The sequence below is a fragment of the Rattus rattus genome, chromosome 1, assembly GCF_011064425.1.
Source record: "Rattus rattus isolate New Zealand chromosome 1, Rrattus_CSIRO_v1, whole genome shotgun sequence".
Classification (NCBI taxonomy): domain Eukaryota; kingdom Metazoa; phylum Chordata; class Mammalia; order Rodentia; family Muridae; genus Rattus; species Rattus rattus.
This window is the reverse complement of record NC_046154.1, coordinates 156,684,297-156,709,396: the sequence shown is the minus strand read 5'-3', so window position 1 is coordinate 156,709,396 and position 25,100 is coordinate 156,684,297. Positions and strand designations below refer to the sequence as shown.

Genomic DNA, 25,100 nt, shown 5'->3' with positions numbered 1-25,100 from the left:
ATCAAGGATCTCCACATAAAACCAGATACACTGAATCTATAGAATAGAAAGTAGGGAAGAGCCTTGAACACATTTGTATAGGGGAAAATTTATGGAACAGAACATCAGTGGCTTATGCTCTAATATTAACAATTGACAAATGGGACCTCATAAAATTGAAAAACTTCTGTAAGGCAAAGGACACTCTCAATAGGACAAAAGGCCATTTACAAATTGGAAAAAGATCTTTACCAATCCTATATCTGATAGAGGGCTAATATCCAAAATATACAAAGTACTCAAGAAGTTCGATTTCAGAGAATCAAATAACCCTATGAAAAATGAGGCACAGAGCTAAAGAAAGAATTTCAACTGAGGAATATCAAATGGCCAAGAAGCACCTAAAGAAATGTTGATGATGTGGATAAAGAGGAATACTCCTCCATCATTGTTGGGATTGCAAGCTAGTACAACCACTCTGGAAATCAGTCTGGAGGTTCCTCAGAAAATTGAAAATTGAACTACCTGAGGAGTCAGCTATACCACTCCTGGGCATATACCCAAAAGATGCTCCAACTTATAACAAAGACACATGCTCCACTGTGTTCATAGCAGCTTTATTTATAATAGCCAGAATCTGGAAACAACCAAGATGTTCATCAACAGAGGAATGGATACAGAAAATCTGGTACATCTACACAATGTCATACTATTCAGCTATCAGAAAACAATGACTTCATGAAATTCATAGGCAAATGAATGGAATTAGAAAATATCATCCTAAGTGAGGTAACCCAGTCACAAAAAAATCACACATGGTATGCACTAAATGATAAGTTGATACTAACCCAAAAGCTTGGATTATCCAAGATACAATCCACAGACCACATGAAGCTCAAGAATAAGGATGACCAAAGTGCAGATGCTTCAGTCCTTCTTAGAAGGGGTAGCAAAAATATCCATAGGAGAAAATATGGAGACAAATTTTGGAGCAGAGACTGCCCCACCTTTTGATCCAGCCCATATACATACAGCCATCAAACCCAGACAATATTGCTGATGCCAAGAGGTGAATCTGACACGAGCCTGATATACCTGTCTCCTGAGAGGCTCACACAGAGCATGACAAATATAGGCGGATGCCCACAACTAACCAGTGAACTGAGAACAGGGTCCCCAATGGAGGAGTTAGAGAAAATACTGAAGGAGTTGAAGGGATTTGCAAACCCAGAAGAACAATACCAACCAACCAGAGCTCCCAGGGATGAAACCACTACCCAAAGATTACACATGGATAGACCCATGGCTCTAGCTGTATAGTTAGCATAGAGCATAGGATGGCCTTGTTGGGCACCAATGGGAGGAGAAGCCCTTTGTCCAGCCAATGTTCAATTCCCAGTGTAGGGGAATGTCAGGATGGGAAGGCAGGAAGGGGTGGGTTAATGGGTGGGGGAATACTCTCATAGAAGAAGGGGGAGGGAGGTTGCAATAGGGTGTTTACAGCCAGGAAGCTGGGAAAAGGGATAACATTTGAATTGTAAAAAAAAAAAATATAAAAAATTCAATAAAAATAGAAAAATTATAATAGGGGCAATGGATACTTGGCACAAAGGAAATTTTTTTCTACTTTATAGGTTCTGTTTTTTTAGGACTAGTTTCTGGTTAGTATAACATTTTCTTTATTTTTCATATACTACTATTTGACAGTTTTGTGCATTTAGATACTGATTTTTAGCCATTTCAACCTCCCAACTGTCTTCTTCCACCACTGGAAATCTTTTCAATAAGCTCCTTTCTGCCTTTCATATATGCCTTTACTTAATGTATGGCCTACCAAGTTTAATTGCTAGATTGTAAGATAGAGGTATAAAGGGTAATTTGTCAGTGTCTACACCACTAGAAAAAATTAATCCCCTTCTTTGAACCAACCTTAGTTGCCAGCTCTCCAAGAGAATTGGGGCACCTTCTCCTCTTCCTCATTCATGATTCCAATCTTGTACCTGTAGTCGGAGGACTTTTGTTAGAAAGAAAATCCTCAGATTCCTTGAGAGTCTATTGCACCAAGGTATTCATTCTGTTTCATTAAAATTTTATTGATTGAGCAAGTCCTTTCTAGTATTCTCTGTTGCTGTATTTTACTATCTCAGAGCCAGTCACAAATGCAGGATTTCTAGATCACCTTCAATCTCACAAATCAGAATCTTAATTTCTATATATCCCCAAAAATAATCTTTCCCATTGAAGTTGAAAAAGTTTTGAGCTAGACAGGATTTCTCATTCTCCCAGTACTGACCTTTGAGCTGTATCCTCTCTGAGGAGGGAGATTGAGTGTGCACAATAGAGAAAGAGTGGAAGTATGGCTTGGTAGTAGGTGGAATATTGGGGTGAGAGTTTCTCTTGCTCTTTTCAGATGCTGAATATCACTTTTTGCCTCATCCTATCAGATGCTCAGAGGCACATTCATTGTCACAGCTGATCTGATAATAAAGCTAGGAAGGGAGAAATAAGGGCTTGTGAAATAGTTCAGTTTGTAAAGACACTTGCTTGACAAACTGAGTTCAATAACAAAAGCTCATATTGGGGGAAAAAAGAGAAATGGCTCCTGAAAGTTCTTCCCTGGTTTTCGGAAATGTGCTCTAGTGTGTGTGCATGCATCGTATGCACGCGCGCACACACACACACACACACACACCTCGAAAAATGTTTTCGGAGTTCTCTAAATCTAGGGGTTTGTTTCTAACTTGGGATATAGCACAGAAGTATCTGAGCCTCACTTTTGCAAATTTGCAATCAGTTTCTTTTTTATTATTTCTTTTTTTCCCATCTTTATTAACTTGAGTATTTCTTACTTACATTTCGATTGTTATTCCCCTTCCCGGATTCACGGTCAACATCCCCCCTAACCCCTCCCCCTCCCCTTCTGTATGGGTGTTCCCCTCCCCATCCTCCCCCCATTACCACCCTCCCCCCAACCATCCCGTTCACTGGGGGTTCAGTCTTGGCAGGACCAAGGGCTTCCCCTTCCACTGGTGCTCTTACTAGGCTATTCATTGCTACCTATGAGGTTGGAGCCCAGAGTCAGTCCATGTATAGTCTTTGGGTAGTGGCTTAGTCCTGGAAGCTCTGGTTGGTTGGCATTGTTGTTCATATGGGGTCTCAAGCCCCTTCAAGCTCTTCCAGTCCTTTTTAAGATTCCTTCAACAGGGGTCCCGTTCTCAGTTCTGGTTTGCTGCTGGCATTTGCCTATGTATTTGCAATCAGTTTCTTAATAACAATTCTCAATAGCTATACTCAAAATCTAAATAGACAAGCAGCTGATTTTTGGGAAAAAAACAGCTATAAAGGGATTTGATTAGAGGATTAGAAAAATATCTCATGAATAATGGAATGAATGGAATTCATTTACTTCCCAAGATGAAATACACATTTGTTGTTTTGGAAAAAGCCCAATGAGGCCAATTAACTTAGGACCCATGGTCTAACATCAAGAGAAAAGCATTCTCCTGGCAACATCCTGAGGCAGTGGTTTGCTGACTTGTGGACACATTTATAACTTTCATAGCTTTAGATTTTGGCTGAAGCATTAAATAGAGATGAAGAGAAGCTGGTAAGAGGTTAAAGCAAGAGAGTTCCTGGGAAAGGAAAAATGTCTTGTCACCTAACTATTTAACCTACGCCTTTGAGAATAGGCAATCTTTAGGAACAATTTTCTTTCTGTGTAGAACAATGCCCCATAGGGAAATCACATACTTAGAAATTGCAATAATAGGGGAGAAATATTCTCAAGGGAGAGGCTACTATCATCTTTGAGTGTCTCCCCAGTGTGGTCTGTCTGATCTGCAAACTTGAGCTACACATTAATTTTTCTCATTGGGAAGTTTTGATTCTGGCTTGGGATTAACGTCCCCTCTCATGAGTCAATCACTGCTTCATTTTCCAACAATAGACATTCAGGGTGGAGTTTGGGCTTAGAGACACAGACACACCTTTGAGAGATTCATCCAGGTGAGTCCAGGAGCAAGAGTATTGCAGCAAGCGTTCGGAAAATGGAAGAACAGAAAATGTGCATGAGAGCAAAGTTACCCTAAACAAGACTGGGAGATGCAAGGGGGGCTTTTGGGGTTGGTCATGGAGTTTGTCAACTCATAAGCTAAAGAGAATAGAATGCACTGAACTCAGTAATTGGGGTGGGAGTTAATCCTTAAATAATCATTTTGATTATATTGGAAGATAATCATAAAGTTATGGTTTTATGAACTCATAAAATGGTTCCACCTAGAGGAAAACTTATGTTCAAGGACCCTTATTATTATGGAATGTATAAACAGAACCTAGTATGTTAAGTTACATACACCACAATGACTGCATGCCTTTTAATTTAAGGTGATAACAATGTCATATTGACAAGAAAGATCTAAGTGAACAACATTTACACACATTCCATAATATATTCACACAGTTCTGTGCAAAAAAAGGTCATTGTAGCAGACTAAGCCTCTGCTAATTTGTATCCAGAAACTTAACTGGGGCAAAATGGTTTGGAAAACATGAACAGTGTGAAATCATGCCAATGCTTGCTGATGTGGCGTCTTCAACGTTCAATTAGAAAAAGAACGTTTGTCAGTGGAACAGGACTCATTTGTTCTATTGTCATGGAGGAGTCTGCAACAATACTGGTGATGCCTTTTATGATTATCATTGGCAATTTCATACATGTGTAGAATACATTCGTTCCTTTCCCTCATCCTCCCCTGTCTCCTTCATCTGATAACCCCTGTCCATCTCACTATGGGTTCCTTTCACATATCTAAGTTCTTTTGGTTTGTCCTGTTACTAAATGAGTTTAATCATAGATGTCTGCATGATTATAACTTTGATAATATCTGTTGTGTCCTGGTGACTTCACAAGAACTTATACACTTACATGTCTATTTCTGTATGACAATATTCAGATAAAAAGAAGCTCCAAGGAGAAGCAGATTGATTAAGTTTTAAAATTCCACATTATAGTTCAATATTGCATAAAATTCACTTTGACAGGAGCTTGAGAAGCTAGCCACATCAAATTCACTATTAAAAACAATGGGAAACAAATGGGTATAGGATGGATTGCTCACTGGCCTTCTCTTTCTTACAGTGTAAAACACATCTAGAAGATGGTGTCATCCACAATAGACAGATCTTCTTATGTCAATTAATAATAAAGACAATTCTCCCTGTACACATGTCCACAGGCCAACCTGATTTAGTTAATTCCGTAGGGAAGAATTTCATCTCAGATCGTACTAGATTGTGTCAAATTGACAGTTAACAACTAAACACCACGATATTTAAACTTGATAAACCTGTTTCTTACCTGTTTCTTTTCTCTGAGTATTTTATCACAGAAATACACATGTAACTTTAATAAAGACCACAGGACACTCATGGTACTTTGGGTACAGTGTGTGTGCATGTGTGTGTGTTTGTGTGTGTATGTGTGTCTGTGTCTGTGTGTGTGTGCGCACCAGTGATGGAACCCAGAACCCTTTGCATGCTAGATAACGATCTGTCACCCAGATATATCAAACTTATCAAGTAAAATTTATGATTTTCCATGCTAGTATCAAATTTCCATGCTTGCACCATACTCTTCCTCAGCCTGCTGGGGGTACAGTTGTAATTACAGATATGTACCACCACACATGGCTTATGCATCCATGATTTCATGATACCTCTTTTAACTGGTCAACCTCCTACTGATTCTTTTTACTGCTTATACTTTCTTGCCCAAATTAAATAATTTCAAGAAATATATTCATTGAAGCCCTGCATGGATGTTCTTCCTTGTTTCAGCAGTCCCAGAGGAATTGTTGGAGTTTATCCTGTCCTCCTTGATGACTATGTCTGAATGAGACTTTGTCCAGTGATCTCAGAGCACCTAGGAAAGACAACACTACCATCAACAATTACCCGTTATTGTATCTTTTTTGCATTCTACTTGCTGTATTGTGCATCTTGAGTGTCCCCTAGTGTATTCGCAAGCATAAACTTGGGAGGTGGTAGAACTGTCAAAAGAGAGGCATTATGGAAGGCTTTCGGTCACTGAACTATGCACTGCATGGATACTCTTATACTCCAGAGTCTTTCACTTTCCAATCTGCTATAAGGCTATGGGGTGTGTGGTCTCTCTTTCTATCTCTATCTCCCTCATCCCATTTTCTTTCCCTCTCTTCCTTCCTCCATCCCCATATCTCTCCGTTCCTTCTTCTCCCTCTATCTTATTTTGTGTGCATGATGTAATACAGATGTGTGTGTATGTGTGTGTGTGAGAGAGAGAGAGAGAGAGAGAGAGAGAGAGAGAGAGAGAGAGAATGTATGTGTAGTGGAGGACTTAGGGTATCCCCCTCTCTATTATGTGTTCTGTCATTAAACCTCAGCTCAGTTGCCCACCCAGAAGTCCTAGCAATCTTCCTGCCCTTCCTCCTATAGCACTGGGCTTACAGGCATGAGCCTGACTACTTTTAAAAATTATGGGCTATGGTACCTGAACCCAGGTCTCCAAGTGAGTACGGCAAGAGTTCTCATCATATAAGCCATATCCCAAGCCCTAGAATGAGTGCCATTGTTTGACTATGTGCTCCAACCACATTGGGCTTTTTCCACGAAGGCTCAAACCATAGGACGAAGGAACCAGAGACTATAAGCCCAAGTAAACATTACTTCGTTATAAGTTGACTACCTCAGACATTTGTTTTATTTAAAGAAATGTTATGAGCACACCATCAGTGCCATCTGATGTAATGCATACTTTAAAATTTGTACTTGTACTTCACCTACCTAGATAGTGTTCAGACATTTTCTATATTCATTTATTTTTTATTCCTTGAGTGCATCAAAGTGTTTCTAATTCAGGTTTCCTTATTTAGGATTGTTTTACTTGATTAAAATATAATTATATTATTCCTGTCATCTCCAATCTTTTTTCCAACTCCTTCATGTCTCCAGTAAACTCCCTCTCAAATTAATGGCTTTTTCTTTGTGTGCGTGTGTGCGTGCGTGCGTGTGTGTGTGTGTGTGTGTGTGTGTGTGTGTGTGTGAAGCCCCAGCTTCAGAGGATAGCCTCAAACCCAAAAATATATGAGGAGCACTTAAAGGGTACAGGAATTCATGATACAAGCAAAAAAAATAAGGAAGGAGGGAGGAAAATTGATGTGAGGTTATTGGCAGGTGACTGAGGCTTCAAATCTCTTTCTCTTGCTCTTTCTCTCGTTTGTTTTTCAGTATGCATATAAAACACATGGAATCGGGAAATGACACTCAGCTTTCAGAATTCTTTCTTCTGGGATTTTCAGAGAAGCAACCTGAAATCCAGCCTCTCATATTTGGACTGTTCCTGTCCATGTATCTAGTGACTGTCACTGGGAACCTACTCATCATCATGGCCATCATTGTTGACGCCCACCTGCACACGCCCATGTATATCTTCCTCTCTAATCTGTCCTTTGTGGACATCTGCTTCACTTCTACCACTGTCCCACAGATGCTGGTGAACATTCGCACACAGAGCAAGGTCATCACCTATGCGGGCTGCATCACCCAGATGTATTTCTTACTGCTTTTTTCAGGGTTAGACATCTTTCTGCTCACTGTGATGGCTTATGACCGCTATGTGGCCATCTGTCACCCCCTGCATTACATGATCATCATGAACACAAGATGTTGTGGACTGCTGATTCTGGCATGCTGGATTATAGGTGTTTTGAATTCCTTATTACACAGCTTTTTGGTGTTACGGCTGTCATTCTGCACAAACTTGGAAATCCCTCATTTTTTCTGTGAACTTAATCAGGTTGTACATCAGGCCTGTTCTGACATCTTTATTAATGACATGGTAATTTACATTACAGCTATGCTACTGGCCGTTGGCCCCCTCTCTGGTATCCTTTACTCTTACTCTAAGATAGTGTCCTCCATTCGTGCAATCTCTTCAGCCCAGGGGAAGTACAAAGCATTTTCCACCTGTGCATCTCACCTCTCAGTTGTCTCCTTATTTTATTGCACCCTCCTGGGAGTGTACCTCAGTTCTGCTGTGACCCAAAACTCACATGCTACTGCAACAGCTTCATTGATGTACACTGTGGTCACCCCCATGCTGAACCCCTTCATCTATAGTCTGAGGAACAAAGACATAAAGACAGCTCTGAAAATCCTGTTAGGGAGTGCAACTAGAAGCAGACTAATGGATTCGCCTTCATAAAGTGTCTGTTTTAATAATGTTAAATGTTTTGGATTACCCACTGCAGTCCATTGGTTAGATTGAACAACAAGAATTTATTCATTTATCTCCTACAATTGCCCTGATTTTATATCACCTTTTTCATATAATTCAAGTTCTTCCTTTGCATTCCTTTTGCTATCTGTAATCTGTTGTCATTTCCTACTTTCTCCACATAGTCCCATTCTTGTTTCAGAAGCTCTGTTAATTGCTGCTTCGTTTAGAGAATGACTGAGATGTCAGAAAAATGATTTGTTTTGGAAAATATATGTGGAGATTGTTTTCTTCACTAAAGAAATATTCTTTTTATTGGTTATTTTATTTACAGTTTAAATGTTGTCCCCCTTACCAGTTTCCCCTCTGCAAATTCTGCATCCCATCCCACCTCCCCTTTGCCTCTAGGAGGGTGCTTTTCCACCAACATACACCATCCCTCCTGCCTTAAAGCATTAGCATCTCCTTACATTGGGGTATCAACCATCCACAGGATGAAGGGCCCTCCCTTCCCACTGAAGTCAAATAAGGCAATCCTCTGCTACATATGTAGCTGAAGTTATGTTCTTCTATGCATACTCTTTGGTTGGTGGCTTAGTCCTTGGGAGTTCTGCATAGTCCAGTTAGTTGATATTGTTCTTCCTATGGGGTTGCAATCCCCTTCAGCTCCTTCAGTCCTTCCCCTAACTGTTCTATTGGGGTCCCTGAGCTCTCAGTCTGATGGTTGGCTATAAGTATCTGCATCTGTATTGGTTGGGTGCTGGCAGAGTCTATCAGGGGACAGTTATACCAGGTTCTGTCATGAAGTGCTTCTTGGCATCAACAATAGTCTGTTGTCTGAAGATGGGATGGATCCCTAGGTGGGGTTGTCTCTGGATAATCTTTTAAAGGAATATTCTTAAGTTTTGATCCTTCTGTGGAAACAATTCCTTTGGCAAATGAGGTACATACACAATATATTTAATTTTATAGACTCAGAAAATGTGAAGCACCTTCCCAGGCTCATAAAACAGAATGAAAGAATAGGAAGAAAGTAATAAAAAAGAATTTAAGTTGTACGGACCACTAGGAAACTTTGTCTCCTGGGCATAACATGAATATTAGAATCATGAACACAGAGATAAAGCCAGTCAATAGTTCAGTGTATAGATAGAAAATGCATATAAAGTCCTTCTCCTAGCTAAGGAGTTGTCAGTAGTCAATGGCTGAAAGTGGAGGGAAGGATGGCTATTCCTGTTTGAGAGCTTGACCCCTGGTCCCATGCACAGTGCCCTCATTCACATACATACGAACAGCACATATTAGGTTCAGTCAGTTATTTTAAAGAAATAAAGAAGGCACATATTTGGGAGGGGGCACAATAAGCTGATATGCGGGGAGTAGAAGGGAGGAGTAGTAGTACATGGATGTAATAAAAACATATAATATACTTATGTAAAAATCTCAAAGAATAAGTAAAATGTATTTTAAAAATTGAATTAATTTTTTCTTTTATTGGATTTTTATTTACATTTCAAATGATATTCCCTTTCCCGATTTCCCAGACATAAACCCCCTATCCCCTACCCCTTCCCTTCTTCTATAAGGGTGTTCCCCTCCCCATCCACCCTCCTTGCCACCCCTCCAACATTCCTCTACACTGGGGGATCCAGACTTTGCAGTACCAAGTGCTTTTCCTTCCATTGGTGCAAAACAAGGCCATCCTCTGCTACATATGCAGCTGGAGCCATGGGTCAGTCCATGTATAGTCTTTGGGTAGTGGTTTAGGCCCTGGGAGCTCTGGTTAATTAGCATTGTTGTGCTTATTGGGTTGCAAGTCCCTTCAGTTCCTTCAATCCTTTCTCTAACTTCTTCAATGGGGACCCCATTCTCAGTTCAATGATTTGATGCTAGCATTCACCTCTGTATTTGTCACGCTCTGGCTGAACCTCTCAGGAGACAGCTATATCAGGCTCTTGTCAGCATGCACTTCTTAGCTTCATCAATATTATCTAGTTTTGGTGACTGTATATATATGAGCTATGTACCCATGTGGGGCAGGTTCTGAATGGCTCTTCCTTCACTCTGTACACACACACACCCCTCAATTAATATAAAATGAATGACTACTTGAAAAGAGAACAAAGCAAATCTCAAACAAAGAAGTAAAGTCTACACTAAACAGTGCAAGTTGGGTCCAGATGCATATTTCAGTAGTCCTATAAAGACAAATCAGGAGGATGGGGCAGGAGGATTGCTTGATATTATGAGTTTGAAACTAACATGGGTAATATTACATTTACTAGACTACAATAAGAGAAGCCTTTGCCATGACCGCCTTTTGGTCTCTGATAGATGTCCCTTCATCTGCTGTTCTTTCTTGGACATCTAGAGAAATAGGATTCACTATCTATGCTCTCTTTAAAGTAATTTTTATTTATCATATAAAGCCATGGGTTCAGTTGTGATATTTTCAGATACATATATGATTGTAGGTGGCTGACATACACAAATGATCTGGTGAACACCTGTGCAGTGCCCACAGATGCCAGAATACACAATCTGATCCCCTAGACCTAGAGTTAAAGGATGTTCAAACCCATGGTGATGGGTTTCACTCAGTCCTCTCTGGAGAATCCTCTTAACCTTTTTGTCATCTCCCCACTTCCCCCAATTACTGCTTTAAAAGTCTGATTCTCCTGCTATTTAAGGTAGTATCTTAGAAATAATGAATGATCACAAAATATCGCTTTCAATTCACAGCTTTTCATAGGAACACGACAGGATCACGCCAATAAGAGGAATGCACTTAGGAAGCAGAGAGAAGGATTTGTAAATATCTCTCTTGACATTGTTGGTTGGTCTATGCAACTTAGTTTGTATGGGAGATAGTTATTTCCTTTCTGCTATCCTCTCAGTGCATTGTCAGCCATCCCAGGAGAAAATTAGGCTTCTGCGTAGGGACCTCCATTTCAGAAAAATAAATTCATCCAGGAGAATCTAGGAATTTAGCAGGTGCTTCAGAAAAGCTTGAGATGGAAGGGAAGAAAACTTTTGTAAGGTCAGCAAATAGCCACTCCAGCTCAGATAAACGTTAGAAGCTGAGTGTTTATGTTCTTTGTTGAAGGAGGTGTGCTGAACTGATGTCAAACCAGGATGATGCACTTGCCAGAAGTCCCAGGAACATAACCAAGGAAGAGGGAAAGAGATGAAAGGGCAAAATCTGCTGATGCCATGTTTGCCATGCTTGGGCCTGTGTTTAGCATGCTTAGGTCTGTTAGTGCTTCAGGAAAGACTGATTTAAATGATAAGTCATGATTGCAAGTAAGGAAATCTCTAAAGACGGCTCATCAAAGAGGGAAAATTATTCCTGTTGCAGTTCGAGTCCTTTGCACTTTTATTTCTAATGTTTAAAACTTCTTCTTGGAATGTGCCTAATTATGAGTTAGAAAAGAAAAAAGGCTAGTGAAATAAAAGATGAAACAAATTTGGTTATGTAAGAGCGGATGACTAAACAGCACCAAGACCTTACTATCTGAACTTAATCAGTATATTAAAACTCAAGGTAATTTAGAGTTTGATATCTTATATGAAGTGCAGCAGGTGGAAGCCCTTGAGAACAAAAGCAGAGCAGCGAGTTGAGCATAGCCCCCTGACCTCCATTGTCTGGCTCTGGCTCTGGCTCTGGCTCTGGGTTCATTTGCCATCTCCAAGGAGCCTTAAGAGGCCCTGAGAGCATCCGGCTTCCCCATACATGCCTATAGGAGGATCCAGGAATAACCCAGCTTGAACCCTATCCCACCAACCCCTTGCCAGTCAGAATCTACCTGATGCAAAGCCAGCAGAGTGCTTTCCCTGACTTCCTACAAGGAGCCTTCCTTGTAGGACTACAAAAGCATTCTCCTTCTCTGTGGAGGTCTGTCAGGGCTGGGAAACAATGTACTTGGAACTCATCTCCACAGTCCCATGCAGGGTCCATCTGAGGCAAAACTAGCAGAAGTGAGTGGACAAGTCACCAATAAAGAAATCAGACAGAGAAATAATGAATCTCACAGAGGAAATGAATCAAATATACCTAAACAATATCTACAGAACCTTTCGCCCAAACATAAAAGGATATACTTTCATCTCAACAACCTAATGAATCTTCTCCAAAATTGACCATATACTCTGTCACAAAGCAAGCCTCAACAGATTAAGGAAGATGGAAATAGCCCCTTGCAGCTTGTCAAATCATTATGGATTAAAGCTGGACTTCAACAACCATAGAGATAAGAGAAAGTCTACAGCCTCTAGGAAAATGAACAACTTTCTACCCAAAGATCACTGAGATATGAAAAAAAATTCTAGAATCCATTGAAAATGAAGACAGAACATATGCAAATGTATGGGACAATGAAAGCAATGCCAATGCCTTCCTAGCATTCTCATACTAGCAACTTAACAACAAGAACAAAGAGAAACAAACACAATTAAGAGAAGTAAACAGCAGAAAATAACCAAGCTCCGGGCAGAAATTAATGAATTAGAAACAAAGAGAACAATTTAAAAAATCAACAAGATAAACACACAAACTAACTAAAAGGCAGAGAGACAGTATCCAAATTAACAAAATCAGAAGAAAAAGGAAAAAATAACAACAGACACTGAAGAAATCCAAAGAAACATTAGATCTTACATCAAAAGCCTATACTCCACACAATTGAAAAATCTAAATGAAAGGGATGATTTTCTTGATAGATTTCACTGACCAAAGTTAAATCAGGATCATGAGAACTAGAAAAACAGTTCTATAATCCCTATGGAAATAGAAGCAGACCTTTAAAGTCTCCTAACCAATAAAAGCACAGGGATAGATGTGTTTAGTGGAAAATTTTACAAGAATTTCAAAGAAGAATAAATACCAATATTACTCCAACTATTCCACAAAATAGAAACATAAGTAGGATTGCCAAACTTATTCTATGAGGTGACAGATAGTCATGCTGATACCTGAAACACACAAAGACTCAACAAAGGAAGAGAATTTCAGACCAATTTACTTTATGAACACTGATGCAAAAATACTCAATAAAAGATTCATAAACTAAATCCAAGAACACATCAAAAACAACATCTACCATGATCAAGTAGGCTTCATCCCAGGAACACAGGGGTGGTTCAATATATAAAAATCCATTAACATAATCGACCATATAAGCATATTGACAGAAAAAAAACCACATAATCATCTCATTAAAAACAGAAAATGCCTTTAACAAAATAAGGAAAGATGAATACAAGGAGCATACCTAAACACAATAAAGGTAATGTACAGAAAGCCAATAGCTAAAATCTTATTAAATGGAGAGAAACTTAAAGCAATTACAGTAAAATTAGGGACAAGGTAAAGCTGCTCATGCTCTCCATATGTATTCAACACAGGATTTGAAGTTCTAGCTAGAGGAATAAGACAACTAAAGGAGATCAAGGGAAAACAAACTGGAAAGGAAGAAGTCAAGGTGTCACTATTCACAGATGATATGATAGAAGGCATAAGTGACCACAAAAATTCTACAGAGAACTCTGACAGCTGATAAACACCTTCATCAAAGTGGCTGGGTACAAAATTAACTCAAAGAAATAAGTAGCCTTCCTTTATACAAATGATAAATGGGATGAGCAAAAAAAAATCACAGAAACAAACAAATAAGATATCTTGGCGCAATTCTAACTAAGGAAGGACATGTATGACAAGAACTTCAAGTATCTCAAAAAATAAAGAAGATATCTGAAGATGGAAAGATTTCCCGTATTTGTGGATTGGCAGGATTAACAATAAAAAATGGCCATCTCACAAAAAGCACTCTACAGTTTCAATACAAAATTCCAACACAATTCTTTATGGAACTTGAAAGAACAATTCTCAATTTCATATGGAAAAACAAAAATCCCAGGATAGTTAAAACAATTCTGTACAATAAAAACCTTGTGAAGTTCTCAAGATGTACTATAGAACAACAGTAATAAAGACTGCATGGTATTGGTATAGGAACAGACAGGGTGATCAATGGACTTGAACTGGAGACTCAGAAGTAAACCCACACGCCCAAGGACACTTGATTTTTGACAAAAAAACAAAACCAAACAATGGAAAAATGAAAGCATTTTCAACAAATGGTGTTGGCCTAACTGGATGTTTGCATGTAGAAGCATGCAGATTGATCAATATTTATCATCCTTCACAAAACTCAAGTCCAAATGAACCAAGGACCCCCAAACATAAAATCAGACACACAAAATCTAATAGAAGAGAAAGTGGGGAATAGCCTTGCACACATTGGTACAGAAGAAAATGTTGTGAAGAGAATTCAAATAACTCAGACACTTAGATCAACAATTAATAAATTAATATTTCATGAATTTCAAAATCTTCTCTAAGGCAAAGGACACAATAAGTAGGACAAAACAACAGCCTACAGATTGGGAAAGGATCTTCACTAACCATACATGCAACAGAGGGCTAATATTCAACATATATAAAGAACTCAAGAAGTTAGACATTAACAACCCAAATCATTCAATTAAAATGGGGTACAGAGCTCAACAGAGAATTCTCATCAGAGGAATTAAAATTCTGTAATGGCAGAGAACCACTTAAGAAATGTTAAATGTCCTTAGTCATCAGAGAAATGCAAATCATAACAACTGAGAGTTTCCACTTTACACTCATCAAATTGGCTAAGATCAAAATCTCAAGGGGCAGCTTCCATACTGGAAAGTTGTGGAGCAAGAGGGAACACTCCTTCATTGCTAGTGGGAATGCAAAGGTGAACAACCCACTGGAAATCCATCTGGTGACTTCTCAGAAATCAGTCAATCAATCAATCAATCAATCAATCAATCAAGACCCAGCAATACCACTCCTGGGCACATGCCTAAAAGATGCTCTACCCAACAAGGACACTTGTGCAAAGCAGTTTTATTTGTAATAGCCAGAAACTGGAAACTACCCAAACGTCCCTCAGCAGAAGAATGGATAAAGAAAATGTGGTTTATTTGCACAATGAAACACTACTCAGCTATTAAAACAAGGGCATCTTGAATTTTGCAGGCAAATGGATGGAACTAGAAAATACCTTCCTGAGTGAGGTAAACCAGACCCAAAAGGAGATGCCTGGTATGTGTGCATTTATAAATGGATGTTAACCACAAATTTCAGGATATCAACTGCCCTCCATACATTCTATAGATCCACAGAAGCTAAATAATGGAGTGCTCAAGGGAGGATGCCTGACTCTCACTAAGGGCTTATAGTTACTGAAGGTTCATGGAGGGAAAGAACTGGATGGGATAGGCGATGGGGAGGGTAACAGTATAGGGTTCAGGTGTAGGAAGAGATAAGGACAGAGTGCCAGGAAGTGAAAATAATGGCAGCATGGTTGCAGGGGGAGGAGTGAGATGAAGCAACCCTAGGATGTGTCAGACACCTGGGATGGGGGAGTATCCAGGTAGTCTATGAGGGTGGCTCTAGCTTAGACCCCAAGCAGTGAGGATTATGGAGTCTGAAGTGGCTACCTCCTATAACAGGCAAGATTACTGGTAGAGGGATAAGGATACCAATCCACCCACAAAAACTTCAACCCCAAATTTGTCCTGCGTACAAGAAGTCCAGATACAAAGGTAGACCAAAGACTAAGGGAATGGCCAAACTTGAGTTTTATCCTGTGGGCAAGAACCAATCTCAGACACTATTAATGATATTCTATTAGGCTTACAAATAGGATCCTGTGATAATTGTTCTCTGAGAGGCTCTACCCAGCAGCTGACTGAAACAGATTCAGAGATCCACAGCCATACATTAGAAGGAGCTCAGAAAGTGTTGTGAAAGAGTTAGGGGAAGGATTGAGGAACCCAGAGGAGATAGGAGCTCCACAAGAGGACCAACAGAGTCCACTAACCTGAACCTTTGGAGTTCTCAGAGTTTGAGCCACTAACCTAGGAACGTACATGAATTGGAGCTAGGCCTCCTGCTCATTTGAAGCAGATGCGTAGCTTGACCTTCATGTGGGTATGGAACAACTGGAACGGGGACTATCCCAAAGGTGTTGCCTGTGTGTGGAATGTCCTTCTATCTGTGCTGCCTTGTCTGGCCTCAGTGGGAGAGGAAGTACCTAGCCTCTCAGAGTCTTGAAGTGTCAGGGTTGGGGCGATATGCAGTGGGGGCCCCCAACCTGCTCAGAGGGGAAGGGGAGATGGGGAAAAACCTGTGGGAAAGGGTGACTGTGAGTTGGGCCAGTGAGTGGGATGCAACCTGAATAAGTTAAAAAAACGGAAGAAGAGGAAAAAGAAAAGAAAAAGAAAATTAAATTTAGAAAACAAAACAAAACGGGACTGGGCAGGGGTGGGGTGAGGGCTTCCCCTGACTCTGTTGCCTCTGTGGATTCTGTTCCTGTAACACAGCTGTCTTTCCTGGTCTCAGTAGGAAAGGATATACCTAGCTCCTCAGTGACTTGAGGTGTCAAGGTAGATTGCGACCTGGGGTGGGAGGTAAGGTTGGGGGTGGGGCTTCCTCTTGTTAGAGGTAATGGGGAAGGGGAATGCAGGAAGAGCCATGGAACAGGAAGAGCCATGGAACGGCAGGACTGGGAGGTGGACTGCAATTGGCCTGTAAAATGAATAAATAAATTAGTGGAAAAAATCCTCACTGTTCCCCTTCAGAAGAAGAAGAGATTGATATTTCAAAAAAAATCAATATAAAGAATTGTTGAAAAGAAGTAAAAACAATCTATTCAAATGAGTGATGATCCAATTGACACGGTTCAGCATTTGATGACTGACCTCATGCATATAATCCCAAATTTTCTAAGCCCTTTAATTGGGGGAAAAAAACAAATAACTATGAGGCTCAAAGAAGAAAGGATTTTCAAAATGTATGCAGACAGTGTTTTTCATAATTACTTTTGCAGACTGCACAACCTTAGTGAAAGTGGCAAAGGAATGACTGGGACTGGTTATTTTATCCCAAGCCCTTGAACAACATAATCAAACCTGAAAAATAGATACATCATCATTTGTGATGGGGTGTGTGTGTTTACACACATCCTAAATCATCTAACTCTCAGCTAAATCTCCATTAAGTAGAAGTCTAGGCAAGATGTCAGGAAATTCCTAAGTCAAACACTACTGGCTACAAATGCAGGAATCAGCTTAGGCTGGAACATCTCATCATCATATTGGCTAGTAGAAAACACTGACACTTTATTAAAACATTTGTTCTTAGCAATTCTTGTTCTATAGCAAAAGCTAACTCTTATAATAACCAATGGACATGAGGACAACTGTGTAATGTGCCACTTTGGAGTTGTCTCTGAAATCAAAAGAAAGCATTCAGCATTTATTTTGTATTTGAACATTGCTATATGATGACTATTCCCATAATAAAAAATGTCCATATTTGTATAGGAAAACCAGTGAAGCAAAATTGCATGAGTGAACAGAAATCAGGCTCTCTTACAGATTATATTTTTGTCACGAACACAGAAGTGACTTACTAGCATAAAGAAGACATATAATAAATAACATTGATATTTTTCATTCTGCTGACAACTACAAAATTCAGAACGGAGAGGAAATTTTACTTCGAACTTATGAGCGATCAGGTTTCTGGAAAAAAGGAAGTTTGGGAACAAAATAAATTATTAATATAGTAATAATATATGTCATGAGCTGAGAGATAGTTGAGATGTTAAGGTTACATGTTACATACTCCAGCTGACCTGAGTTTTGTTTCCAGTACTGAATTCAGGGAACCCACAACTGGCCATAACTCCAGGTGCAGATCTGAAACAATCTTCTGGATTTTGTGGCCCATGCATTAAATAAGCCCATAATTGTTACATACACAGATAAATACCTTTCAAAGTATCAATGAATATTCAAAGAATAGTTACTTTACATATTGCAAAATTCTTATATATTTCAATCATTATGTTTATTATACAAGAAAAATGTTTCCTAGTAGTAAAATGTATAATGTTTGTGTTTAAATTAGTGTGTATATGATTTACTACCATTTTGAGACCAAAGCAATCAATTTATTAAAAATTTGTCGCTTTTGCTCTATTGTATGCTTGTGCTCTTCCCTTCTTCCCCCTTTCTCCCTTCTCCCCATTCCCCTCCCCCATCTTTCTTCCTGTACATGGCCAGCATCTACTCTTCTCTCCTCTCTCCCTCTCTCCTCCCTCTCTCTCTCCCTCCTCTCTCCTCTCCCTCCCCCCTCCCTCCTCTCCCTCCCTCCCTCCCTGCCCCTACTACCCTCTTAATTCCATGCCCCATGCTCTGAATACACTCTATCTCATACTAAAAAAATTTGTCTTTCTCAGCGACATGCATTTGATGATATGTTTCTCCCAATGCCTTTTGAGGGTACAGTGGATGCAGAACTGAAAAAAGAGATCCCCATGAAGACAAGAAACTTTCTTGCTGAGATAAAATTCACAGAAGTCTGTTAGACGATGCAGAGTCAGGAGAAGATGGAGGAAGGAGGTAAAGGTCCGCACAACATCTGTCATCTACTACTATGCAAATAGCCTTCACTGTCAGATGTGAGTCCACCCTCCCCTTATTGAAAGAGCATAGAGGAGAAGTACATTGTAAGACTGTGTTTTAGTAATGTAACAAGAAGAGCACCTTGATATCCCATCATTTTAATGTGAATTGTTCATAAGTGAAGGGAGACCCAGATATGGCAAAGGCAGATTATGACAAAAGATGGGGAAACAGCAAATGCATACAAGTAAAACCTTGCTCTGTTCTCTCATCCCAAAATAATGGATTTTTTTCTATTAATTCTTTGACGGTTTCATGTGTGTTTTGGTCATATGAACCCCCTTCTTCAACTCTTCGCAAATCTACCTCTTCATTCCCTATCCATCCAAGTTTCTGTCCTTTTTATTTTTGAGACTAATTTGTGCTTCTCAAATGCTCTTGCATGTATGGACTTCAGCTGGAGACTGATTGACTTACCAAGGTCTCCACTCTTACAAAAAAAACCTGCCTTTCCTTTTCCCAGTAGCTAAAAATTATTACACCACTTAGGGGTAGTGTTGTGTGCACTTCCCCTCTTTATGCTCTGGTTTTGTCTAGCTTGGATTTACACAGATGTTGGGCATGCTGTTGCCACTTCTGTGAGTTCAGATATGCAGATATCTTGCTGAGTTCAGGAGGTAATATTCCTTTGTAGTCATCCACAGCCCTAGGCCTTTATATTCTTTCATCCATTCTTCCAAAACCATCTCTCGACTTTGGGAATGGTGTTGGTATACACACTCAAGAGACAGAGGATTCAAAATTTCAGAATGTTTAGCCCTAAACACTTTTTGCTTCAAAACTTAAAACCCAAGACAGTAATCACTTTTCTAGTTTCTTTTTCACAAAGTTCTTCTTCAGAGCCCTCTTGATATTGTCGTTCCTCAGACTGTAGATGAAAGGGTTCAGCATCGGGGTGACCACAGTGTACATCAATGAAGCTGCTGCCGTGGAGTGTGAGTTTTGGGTCACAGCAGAACTGAGGTACACTCCCAAGAGGGTACAATAAAATAAGGAGACAACAGAAAGGTGAGACACACAGGTGGAAAAGGCTTTGTATTTCCCCTCTGCTGAGGATATTGCCTGTATAGAGGACACTATCTTGGAATAAGAATAAAGGATGCCAACAAGACAGCCACCACCCAGGAGTGCAGCTAAAACATTCATTGCCATATCACTTAAAAAGGTGTCAGAGCAGGCAAGGTGAACCAACATGCTAAGTTCACAGAAAAAATGTGGAATTTCTACCTCAGTACAGAAGGAAAGTTGCAGAACCAGAAAGCTTTGTAATGAGGAATTCAGGACACTTGCGATCCAAGACACCAGAACCAGTGACATACAGAGATGAGGTGTCATAATGCTTGTGTAGCGCAGGGGGTGGCAGATGGCCACAAAGCGATCATAAGCCATTACAGCTAGGAGGAAGTTATCCAGCCCTACGAATAATGTAAAGAAATAAATTTGCATGATGCAGCCTTCATAAGTTATGGCCTTGTGGTTTAAACGAACATTTGCCAGCATCTTTGGAATTGTAGTAGAGATTAGGCAGATGTCCACAAAGGACAGGTTGCACAGGAAGAAGTACATGGCTGTATGCAGGCGGAAATCCAAGACTGTGGCCAGGATGATGATAAGATTCCCCCAAACAGTCACGAGGTACATGGAAAAGAAGAGCCAATATATGAGGGGCTGCAGTTCTGTGTTCTCTGAAAGTCCCAGGAGGAGAAACTGTAAAATTTGAGTATCATTTTGTTGTTTCATGTGCTAAAAGTGAGTCCTGGAAAAGACAGAAATATAATGACTGCTTCTTGGCATGCACAATAATACCAAATGTAACAAACATAGTGCAACAAACTCACATAAACAATAAAGTTTCTAAGGTTTAAATGTAAGAAAGGAAAGGATCACAATGGCTGAAGTATTTATAGATGATTACAGAATGAACCTCTTCATTGCCAAAAAATAAAGCAAATATATTCAAAGTAATGTTTGTAATGTTCTATTGTACTTATTTGTCTATAGTCATGACAATATGTTATTTGTGAAGTGTATGTATATGTATGTATGAATGTCATGGTGCTGTGACACAATGATCAGACTGTAAGAATCTGCAATATATCTCACCTTATCTCACTGCATATATTACAAACACGGATTTTTACAATCCACTAGAGCTGCTTATAACAGAAGCAAAAGAGGTAGCACAAACTTGAAGAATCCTCTGTACCTGGAAAACCTTAACATTTTGGCATCACATAATTTTCTCACGTGTACCTTATAAGTTTTGCACCCATTGTACAAAAATAGAACATCTATAAATACAATGAAAACTCATAAGCCTACAAAAATATGGGCACAGGAACCAGACTGACTGCATGTGCTCAGTACTAAGGAAGTTAAGGGAAGAACATTGTGAGTCTGACAGAAGTTTATGCTACATAGTGGCACTGTAATATAGAAAAACACTTCTGAAGAAATATGAACTTTAGATGAATGCAAAAGAATGTGTTGCGAACATGTCTTAGCAGTTCTTTCTTGTGTTTTATTGATACATCTATGCTTGGTCTGCCCAAAAGAAAAGACTGTGGTGTAGAAAATGCCAAGAAAAAAATTGCTATAAAAGGAGATTCAATCAACCTCAAAAGGCAAAACTAGTTTTGAATAAAAAGACAGAAGAAAAAACTACTGAAAGCACAAAAAGCTTTTATTACTAATAACATAGTAGAACTCCCCAGGATAAGAAGCTGCTGGGTGGTCAGTGTTGGTGTAAATTGTCAAGAGCATGCATAACCCCAGATTTAGAACATTCCATGCCATGCATATGTATAAACCCATACATACATATGCATACCAAAAAAAAAACCCTAGCCATCTAGTCAGAACTCATCAAACAGCAAGAGAAACAAAACAAAACAGAACAAACAAAAGGCAGACCTCCACCTCTCAATTCTTTGAAAGAATGAAAAGAATATTTGCTTTCTATACAAAGAGCAGATTTGTAAAAACACTTGGAACTTTACAAATGTGGGTAAGGATGCCAACGAATCCTCAAATCTACCTAGTGGCAGTGGTAAGGGAAGAATTAAAATGTGGAGTCCCTGCATTGTCCCTCTTATCTATCATAAGGAATGTTATATGTGAATTCCTAGAGCAATGTATATCTCACAGATGTCTTTTTTAAAGATATTATTTGTGAACAATAAATCAATAGTCTGGTATTTGTACTCAATATGGCAATAGGTTAAACCATGAAGCAAGCTTCAAGAAAACTTTTAAAGCATTCTTCATTTCACTGCATACACATCTACACCCAGTGGCCACAGTTCCTCCTTCACAACTGCAAAAGGCTTCTTCCCATGTAGTCTATCATACTTGTATGGGAAATACTTTCTACTATATCTCCATTCATTCTGATATTATCATTTTCCACATTCAAATAATCAAAAGTTACCCATGCATTACAGAATCTAAAGATACTTGTTTCTTAATTCCTTAAATAAGTTTTCATTTGGTTATTGAAGTAAACAAGACAAAGCAAGATAAAACAAATTGCCAACCTCTCAGCCCCACATTAGGCTTGCTGGCATCTTTGGGGCATCATATACACTTTGTCATCTTTTATTCTTCATACATCATTCCTGATGTACCTACTAGGTCTCAGATTCAGGTGGATGGGTTCTCTGTGAAGGTCCCTATACAGAAAGAGGTCTTGATTCTTTCTTGGATGGCTTTCTGAAACTATATCCAGAAAAAAAAACCTTTGAGAATGAATAAAGTATTAGTCTCTAAGGCACAGGTAGAGTGCAAATGGAAATAGTGTGACCTGTCCATCTGAGAATTGTCTCCTATGAAGACAATGAGTAATGCTGTTATTGTCTCCTGTATGCTCATTACGTGCAATTCCAGCCTCTAAGCAACTGAGTTCCCCATGGAACACTGGTCTTAGCAGAAAATAACATTTCCTCTTCATGTTATATTCCTGTGAGACCTGTTGAGAAACCAGGTGACTCTAGCCCTTATTACCACTTCTCAAATCTGCCTTTCTGAAAGCTGACTCCCTTAGCACACATTTCACCAACTTTCATTTTGTCTTCAAATTACCTTTAAGGTTGAACTTCCTGAATTTGGTAAGTTTTCTGGAATTCTCAAGACTTGAAGTATGGATGACACATATCCTAATAGGCTGGGAGGCTGCTATTTTGTCTTCATCAAGGGAAAGAAGCATCATTATTAAACTTTGAGAACCTGCTATAATGTTCAGGTCCCTTACTCTCTGTACAATGTCTGACATTGGTTCTCTGCACTTTTTTTTTCTATCTGCTGCAGGAGGAAGGTTTTCGGGCTATGGCTGAGCAAGACGCTGATCTACAAGTACAGCAAAACATCTATAGAAGTCATTTTATTGCTAAACAACTTTGGAAGAAAAGTTTTATAGACATGGCATTACCCTGGGTTATATGGGTGTTCACTTGGGATCCCATTGGCTGACTACTTGATTAGATGTAACTGATTATTAATTTGGAAGTCTCATTTGGTTATAAGAGATGTCCAGTTTGGGCTCTGTCTCTCCTGTCCCCCTGTTTTGGAGATTTCATTTAGATTGACTTCCTGATTAAGTATATTTTAATGTTTCTACTGTATCAGGTTTCCATATATGGGCCTCAAATGGCCCTTAGATTTAGATGTTCCTCCCTATATATTACCTCCCTTGCTGCCTCTTTTCTACCTCTCCCATATGAGAGTTTCAGTTCTAGCCTTCATCTGCCCATAGCTAATTACTCTATTCCTTCTCCATATCAAAATCCCTTCCTTCCCAATAATTCCTTATTCTACAACTAACCTCTGTGGTTTTACAGACTGAAATTGACTACCATAGACTTAGTAGCTAATATTCATATATAAGCAAATATAAAACATAGATATATTTCTGGGTATGGGTTACCTCGCTCCTGCTGATAATTTTAGTTACATCCAATTGCCTGAAGATTTTAATTTTTAAAAGTGTTGAGTAATCCTTCCATTCTGAACCAGTGCCCTGAGCAGGTCTTGGATGCTGGCTCCACACCCAGTCCCGCAACACCCAGAGGAAGCCCAAATCCCAGGTGTACTAACACGCCCAGGATCACAGGTGAGGAGACCACAACAATGGCCCCCAACACCCAGAGTAACTGGGTCCGTGAGAATCCAGGGACACAAGAACTCCCACCCAGACAGAGGCACGAGTTCCTTCTGGTCTGAACCTGAACCCAGAGAAGACCCAAGGTGCTAGCTGTGCATCCATTCTTACAACACCCAAAGGGAGCCTGACTCCCAATTGTTTGATTGTGTTTTCCTGGAATTCATTCAGGGATTTTTGTGATTCCTCTCTATAGGCTTCTACTTGTTTATGTCCAGTGAAACACCCAGGATCACAGGATCACAGAGGAATCTTGACTCCCAGGAGAATGGACAGAACAGGCTCTCATGAGGTTGGTCACACCAGGATTTCAGGGTTCCAGAGGCAGCTTGACTCCCAGGGGCTCAGGATCACAAGATCCCAGAATAACAGGATCACAGAGACAGCTGGACTCTGAGGAGTTCTCACACAACCAGGATCATAAGAGAAGCTACAGTCAGAGACAGCGAGGGCATGTAGCACTAGAGATAACCAGATGGTTAGAGGCAAGTACAAGAACAAAAGCAACAGAAACAAAGGCACAGAACCCAGTTCTCCTACAACAGCAAATCCTGCATACCCAATCACACCAGAAAAGCAAGATTCGACTTTGAAATCACATCTAATAATGAAGATAGAGGACTTTAGGAAGTACATTTAAAAAACTTCATTAAAGGAAAACAGTAGAGGCTCCCAAACCCCATAGGAGAGAGAGCTCACCGCTGGGACAGGTGGGCACTCTTGAGACTGCAGAGCGGAAGAGACCACCAACACTGCCCACCCTTGCCCACATCCCTGGCCCAAGAGGAAACTGTATACGGCCTCTGGGTTCCCTTGGATAAGGGCACAGGAGCAGCAAGTCCGCTGCGTCTGAGACACCGCTGAACCTGAAGGGACCAACCGGATAAACAGTTCTCTGCACCCAAATCCCGTGGGAGGGAGAGCTAAACCTTCAGAGAGGCAGACACGCCTGGGAAACCAGAAGAGACTACACTCTGCACACATCTCTGACTCCAGAGGAAAACACCAAACGCCATCTGGAACCCTGGTGCACGGAAGCTCCCAGAAAGGGTGGCGCAGATCTTCCTGGTTGCTGCCCCCACGGAGAGCTCATAAGCAACACCCAGGAGCAAACTTGAGCCTCAGACCACAGAAAGACAAACCTAC

At 39.9% G+C, this 25,100-nt stretch overlaps 2 protein-coding genes across 3 annotated transcripts; one reads left to right on the top strand and one right to left on the bottom strand.

The window, feature by feature from the left end:
* Positions 1–7,258: 7,258 nt before the first annotated feature.
* On the top strand, positions 7,259–8,218 carry LOC116906776 (olfactory receptor 7A17-like). The gene has a single exon (XM_032909626.1). The coding sequence runs from the start codon at positions 7,259–7,261 to the stop codon at positions 8,216–8,218; it is 960 nt and encodes a 319-aa protein (XP_032765517.1).
* A 4,877-nt stretch (positions 8,219–13,095) lies between these two features.
* On the bottom strand, positions 13,096–20,539 carry LOC116906788 (olfactory receptor 1073). Of its 2 annotated transcripts, XM_032909662.1 has the most exons (2): positions 19,631–20,539; positions 13,096–13,104 (listed from the first exon to the last, which is right to left on the bottom strand). In XM_032909662.1, exons 1-2 carry the CDS (start codon positions 20,537–20,539, stop codon positions 13,096–13,098), a joined length of 918 nt encoding a protein of 305 aa, XP_032765553.1. The 2 variants fall into 2 exon arrangements, with proteins under 2 accessions (XP_032765553.1, XP_032765544.1); XM_032909653.1 differs by lacking the exon at positions 13,096–13,104 and having other exon boundaries at positions 19,601–20,539.
* Between the last annotated feature and the right edge of the window lie 4,561 nt (positions 20,540–25,100).

What these genes read in the sequence shown, in the direction of transcription:
- LOC116906776 (XM_032909626.1), top strand. Translation starts at nt 7,259, where the DNA reads ATGGAATCGGGAAATGACACTCAGCTTTCAGAATTCTTTCTTCTGGGA.
- LOC116906788 (XM_032909653.1), bottom strand. Translation starts at nt 20,539, where the DNA reads ATGAAACAACAAAATGATACTCAAATTTTACAGTTTCTCCTCCTGGGA.